Source organism: Temnothorax curvispinosus, unplaced genomic scaffold (assembly GCF_003070985.1).
Source record: "Temnothorax curvispinosus isolate PA1 unplaced genomic scaffold, ASM307098v1 QBEX01002581.1, whole genome shotgun sequence".
In the NCBI taxonomy this organism is placed as follows: Eukaryota; Metazoa; Arthropoda; class Insecta; order Hymenoptera; family Formicidae; genus Temnothorax; species Temnothorax curvispinosus.
In genome coordinates, this window is record NW_020212361.1 from 14,720 (window position 1) to 21,877 (window position 7,158).

At 34.5% G+C, this 7,158-nt stretch overlaps 1 protein-coding gene across 3 annotated transcripts in view; it reads left to right on the forward strand.

Annotated features, from left to right (window-relative positions):
• The first annotated feature begins 1,233 nt into the window (after nt 1-1,233).
• LOC112451803 (protein yellow-like) overlaps nt 1,234-7,158 on the forward strand; it is a 14,634-nt gene continuing 8,709 nt past the window's right edge. The window contains exons 1-3 of one of the 3 annotated variants that reach the window (XM_025011685.1): nt 1,234-1,342; nt 2,176-3,061; nt 4,296-4,845. In XM_025011685.1, the coding sequence (XP_024867453.1) occupies nt 2,292-3,061; nt 4,296-4,818 (1,293 nt within the window). In that variant the 5' untranslated portion in view covers nt 1,234-1,342; nt 2,176-2,291 and the 3' untranslated portion in view covers nt 4,819-4,845. Of the gene's footprint in view, nt 1,343-2,133; nt 3,062-4,295; nt 5,075-7,158 lie in introns of those variants that run through there. The other 2 variants (XM_025011683.1, XM_025011686.1) reach the window with 2 other exon arrangements.

Below are 7,158 nucleotides of genomic sequence, written 5' to 3' on the forward strand. Positions count from 1 at the left end.
TCTATTTCTACTATTTGTGTATATATATATATATATGTGTGTATATATGTTTAATATATATTTTAATATATATATATTATATACAATTTGTTTGAAAAAAGGAATGAAGAGAAAAAATAGATTGATCAATTTAATCATTTATATATATATATATATATATATATATATATATATATATATATATATTGCAATAGACGAAAGTCACGAAAAATCTCAGAAAATATGTTGGAAATTTGATAAAAAATCAAATCATTTCAACTACTTCGGTAGTTCTGGTAAAGAAATAAAAAATAATTTTTACTAATGTTTATTTCAAAACAATAATGACGCAACTTTTTGATTCTTCTTCGAAGATAATTAACAAGAAGATATCGTATTCTGAAAGTAAGAGAAGAGAAAATCACGTGCATGAACAATTACGCAATCATAAATTTTCATAACTTTCACTTATTTGCGTTGATTAATTTGGTACATATATTTCGTAATTATCCTTCATTTTATAAGTTATTATTTTTACGAGTTCCATCTTCTTATCAAACACACAAGCTATGGAGTGTACGTGTAGATAAATACTTAACTGCTATTTTTATTTCTTCAATTTCTCTCTCTCTCTCTCATCAGTGTTTCGATATTTTTCGATAATGTTATCAATCTCTCGATGTTCTGATCTCGCTAATAGCAATCATAAATAGTGCACAATATCTGGGCACTAATAAAGGGATTCATTACGCAATTGTTTACAAAACCAACGGAAGTTAATAAATCGCCTATTTTCACGACGAGATTACGTCACTGGACTGAAAATTTTTATGGCGCGTTTCAGCAGAGCACAGTAATTCGCATCTTTGCAATCACTTGGTCATCTGTGTAAGCTCGTCGTAATATAGGCGACATCTTCGCCCCTCTTCTTCTTCTTTTTCTTGGTAATAATAATGGCACTCGATTCCTAGCCGGTTCGATACGGCTACCATCAAAATTGAATAATATTTTAGTACAAATGTCGGATGCAACTCTAAATCAGATGCAAGATATGAAGTCGGATATATGTGTTTGTTAGTGTTTGCAGTGATGAACTCAAGTGTAGGTTTGTTAAGCCTAAAAGATTGTGTGGCATCATTGCCTCGTCTTCGGCCGCATGTACGAACGTCGTTCGGCTACTTTGAACGAATGGGTGGGAGATCGACATCTCATCCCGAAGCATCGTCGGTAGTGGCGGCGGCCGCGCTGCGCGTTTCTCGTCAGTCAAATCGCAATCGTCGTTGCGCGATCATTCGACGCGTTTTATATAAATCTCGGCACGCGCGGATCGACCAGCGTATACAAAACTAAATCACATCGAGAAGTAAGCGAATAAGACTGGCGGACTTTATTCCGGTTATGCGCTCTCTGCGATATTCTCTGACTTTATATTTTTTTCACATATATATACACAAAAAGAAATATAAAACATAAATTAGTGATTTAACTCATAATAAACAAACTGATAATTGTCCAAGATTGTTTATATAAAGCGGTATCAATTTTTTTCAAACAGTGATTTATATATTAAACAAATAAAATTCCGAATTATCATAAATTAAAACGAAAAGTTACATTGATATAATATCTTTCACCCATTGTATCTATAAACTCAACTGAAATGTTTTTATATGCATTTATAAATTACGCTCTATACGCTAGAACTGAATTAACTTTCTGTAGGAAGACACGCGGCTAAATATACATACCAATATGTGTTATGTGAGATACGTGTGAAAGATTTATATAAATATAAATCCCAGCTCTTTCTTCTGGTTTGAATTATAATATCGAGATATGTGAGAATAATATTGATTATTATACATCGTATGTGTGTACACTCTATACGTAGAATAGATAACAAGTTTGTAACAACAAAACTTTTGCAATGTTTTATTATAATATTATAATAAAACATTTTAACGTTAAAACGTTTTAGAAATTTATTTGTCGTTCCGTTGTTTAAAAGTTTAAATAATTATATATTTAAACTTATATTTTTCTTAAGTTTCGGTAGTTAACAATTATTGTTTTCAAATTCAAACTAAAAAGAAGAGCATTGTAAGATTCTTTCATTAAAATTCTGCGTTTTTTTTTAAACACGTATTATTGAAGCTTCTCTCTACACACGTCTGTCACATCTCCTTCCATCCGTAGAAACAGACTTAAACAACGGCGCGGTGCGTAATATCGGATTTGCGAAGAAGAGAGAGAGGAAAGATAACTTTAGTGATACTCGCACTAAGACATCAAAGACATTATCAACTTCATTGATGATGGAGCGATTGATGCTGCTGGCTTTTCTAGCTACCGTAGCATTATGTCACGAGCCATTTCAAGTGATCTTTGAATGGAAGTCGATTGACTTCGAGTGGCCTTCAGACGAGGAACGACAATATGCTATAACGCGCGGCGATTACATACCGGCAAACAACTTCATCACTACTGTGAAATTCTGGAAGGACAAAATGTATTTGACGTTACCGCGATGGAAAGACGGTGTACCTGTGACGCTGAGCGTTACGTCGGCGAAACCGATCAATGGCATAACGGCGCCCAAGTTGGAGGCTTTTCCTAACTGGCCCATGCAGAAGCTGGGTGACTGCACGGCATTCCAACTGGTCCACAGCATAGAGATTGATCCTAAGGGTCGCATGTGGGTACTCGATACCGGACGACCCACGTCTCTCAGGGAATCCAAAGCCGACTGCTCGCCGCGCCTTGTTATTCTCGACCTCGAGAACAACGGCAAGATCCTTCGTTCTTACCAGTTCCCTGAACACGTGGCACGTCGCACAAACGCGTACCTCAATGACATTGTTCTCAATCACGAGGACGGCGGCATAGCATATATCACCGACACTGGCACTACTGATCCCGGCATCATTGTGTACTCGTTAAAGGATAACAACTCGTGGAAGGTCCGACACGATTCTATGAAGGCCAAATCAGAAGCGGTCGGATTCATGGTAGCGAAGACGCATGTAATCAATCCAGTACATGTGGACGGCATAGCACTTTCACCAGCGAGCAGTCGCGACAGGTATCCTCAGATCAGTATTTTTTTGCACGAGATATAATCGATTTCTTTTTGCAAAGTTATCAGGACCAAATGTCTCCTTTTTTATGAAATTTTCTCTCATTTTCCGTTATTCCAATTGCACATTTGCAAAATGAAAATATTGCATGCTCTGTCTCTCATTCATGATCAAGTGACAAATATAAGAGGAAGAGGAGCGCAAGAAGAAAACATCACTTTACGAGGATAATAGTGTTTCCACAAAATGGAGAACATTAATCCAAAAGTGTGCTACACTTTATTATAAGAATGATGGACTCCACTCTCTTAAAGTCAATTAGTAAAAAATTGCTGACTGAATTAGTAAAACAGTGACCGACAATCAGTAAGTATTTACTGATTTTTAGTGGACATACTCCCAACCTGCTCCTTCATAAAGTTAGGTTATAATGCGTTCATGTAATAACGTTATGCGCGATCGCGAGTCAATCGGAATCTTTGCTTTTGCTGCATGACATTCTTCTTTTGTTTTCCGAGCAACGAGCATTCCATGCCACATATCAATTAAGAAGACGAAGATTCTTCTCTTTGTTCCGTCTGCAGATATTATATGAATGAAGTGTAAACATACTCTCTACAGTACAATCAGTGTATTATTACTGAAAAGCAGTGAATATTCACTGATAAACATATATTATAAGTATATACCATATTATAAATACCACTGAAAATAATTAAGTGATTGACTTATCACTGTTTTCGGTGACAATACACCATTGTATCAAATAGAAATATTACTTTGCCTTTTGTTTGATGACAATGCTTTAAGAATATTTGTTCACTTATTAATTGCTAGTTTTAATTTATATACGATTAAATATGGACAAAAATGCAGCAAACAAAACTCTATTTACAACTATATGACTCATATTTGTCATGGCATGCTCTGTTATCTGGGAACATTGGATTTCACTAAACAAAGAAGCGAAAAATCAGCAATACTTTTATAACATTCTATTTTCTTTTTCATTCTCACTTTTATTCATTTCCCTTTCTTCATCATTATCTTCTTTTATATATAAAATCTCGTCTTCTAAAAAAAGTTCTCACAGTTCTCATAGTTCTCAAAAATTGAAATTATTAAAATCTTTTGTAACTGACACTATTTATTCAAACTTACTACTTTCCTGTAAATTTTCTATTGAAATTTTATGTTTATGTAAAATTTTCTAACAAATAACAATCGAATCTGTTTCAGACAAGTCTATTATTCGCCTTTGTCTTCTTTTCATCTGTACTCAATTCCGGTGTCCGCTCTGAAGAACAACGTGACGAATATCGATCGATACGTGAGGGAACTTGGACGGAAGTCTTCGCAAACGGACGGCATGGCGATGTCGTCCACTGGCGTGCTTTACTTCGGTCTATTAGCTGACGATGCCATCTCCATGTGGGATACTAAGAATATAGCATCCTTCACCGTCGGTCAACGAGTCATATCGCGTGATCACGTACTGACACAGTGGCCCGACAGTTTCGCCTTTGACGATGACGGCAATTTTTGGTGTGTCACCAATATGCTGCAAAACTTCTTAAACAATCGCGTTGACATTAACGTACCCAACTACCGTCTAATTCGATCACGCGTAGGTGTTAAAAATTATCAATATTACGAAAATGGCACAGCACCCGAATTACCAGATTTCACCGCCGGCGCTGATTCCGTCAGACTTGTACTTGCTGCGCTACTACCCACCATTTTGATACTTATCGCGAAATAACTACTTTGCAAGAAAATCCTTTTAAAGGTATGTACATTTCGTATACAAAGAAACAATTTACGAATTCACATTAAAACAGTCGATCATATTAACTCGAAACGCGTGTATTACTTTTTCTTACGGCTTATTCAGAAATTGAAAAAACGCAGAATCATGACATCAGTAGGCAAACACTATAAGAGAGATTCAGCTTGTCACACAAAAATATGTGAACGATTACTCGTATATCATTGCCAAAATAAAAAAATTTTATTTATTTTGGTTTAAAAGATTTTATTAGGTATATTCGCATATAGGGGAGACCGGGGCAAACTCAACACGATTTTTTTAAAGGCAATTTTCAACAATTAATTAAAATTTTCAAGCAAATTTAATGGTACACATTTAAAGAGTGTTCCTTCAGATGCAAAATTGCTTAAAGAAAATTTGCTGTACGTCGCTTAGTTTTGCCCCTAGAAAAGGAAAAATGACGCGAAGACAAATTTTCAAATTAAAAAATGCCGGGGCAAACTCGACACTTTGGCTGATCGACACAATTTGATCTGGAACTTAGTTTTTATTATCTGAAACTAAATATACATTGTTTATCATGTATTTAGAAATTACAAAAGTTCGGAATTAAGTAAAACAATCATTGGAAATAATGAGAACAAAAATTGTTGAGCATTCAATTATTTTCATCTAAGCTCATGACTAAAAAACAATTTATGCAAGCAAATTCGCAATTAGATGTGCGCACACATTTCATTATTTGTTATTAGGAGCCGATAAAACGGCGTGGTGTCGACTTTGCACCGAACGTCGTTTTTCACTTTTGTTACTCCAAAAATATAAAAATTTTGAAAATATGCAAAAACTATTATTGGATTCGTATAAAGCATCAAATTTTCCATCAAAATCACTTACCGGTAGATTCGCAAGAGTAAAACTCGATGAAAGAGTAAAAATTTTCGAGAGATCAGAAAAATTACATTTCCCCATCAAAAACGCGTATGTCGCGCTGAAAATTACACCATAACTCAGAATGTCACAAATTCCGTTGATAATACTGTCACATAAAGACATATTTACAGTAGGAAAGGCAAGTTTCTACGATAGATTTAAATTAGCAAAAAGCCTAGTGTCGAGTTTACCCCGGTCTCCCCTACTATTATTCAATATAAACATATATTAATACACGGTTGGAACTGTTACTGTCACAAAAACATTGAAAAGGAATAAGCATGAATTGAGATTGAAACATATATTAATACAGGGTTGGAACTGTTACTGTCACAAAAACATTGAAAAGGAATAAGCATGAATTGAGATTGGAATTGAATGTGGTATTTGCTAAAGCATCAAAATGATTTCTTTTCCTTTCTAAACAATCTAGATTGAATCTGTCAAAATGCCTACAACTATCTGTTAAATATTGATAAGTTATTTATTGCAAAATTTCTTGTGTATTACCTACAACTTTTCTTCGTTTTAAGTAAGACTTCTCAAATAATTAATATATTAAATTTTTAACAAAGTGATGGATTTTTTCTTAATCGATTTCATCGAAACGACATCAGCTGTTTCCACAAATAAAAACAATATGGCAATCACTACTTAGTATTAGAAACTGAGAATAATTGATAATGGAATTGAATAATTTTATGTTAGATAATAACATAAAAGTGTATCTTATAATCTTTTAAAACATACACATTTTTAATTTTTACAATAATATAAAAATAATCGCCTACTGTTATATGTGACACGCGATGTAATATTTTAATGAAATAAAGTAGACAACTTGCGTAAGACTTTATTTGACAAAAGCAAGTAATATGAATCGAAGATGTATTCGCTTCAAAAGATGGCTGAGAACTGTTTTTACAGTTCAAGGGACATTTTCTCTTAAAAGAAATAGGTAGAATTTTCGTTGAAATAATAACCAATAACACGACGCATTCTAATATACTCAGAAATAGTGATATTAATTGATACGAATTCTTAGAAGAAAAAGTAAAGACAGAAAGATTTATATATGGTGCAAAGATCCGTTTAAATAGGATTAATTTTTGCAACTGATTGGAGATCGAAAATTCAGGAACAAAAAAGATAAATGACGCATAAGTTAAGAGTTTAGACAAATAACGGGATTAAGATTTATTAAGATACTAGCTGCCCCGGCGAACTTCGTACCGTCTAACAGTAATGAATGTAGTGATAAGACATGCAAATAGTCCCTCTCTCTCCCCCTCTCTTTCTCTCTTTCTCTCTTTTTTCCCTCCCCCCTTTCCCTCTCTCCCCTCTCCCCCTTTCCCCCTACCGCTCCCTCTCTCTCCCTCCCTCCCTCCCTCCCTCTCT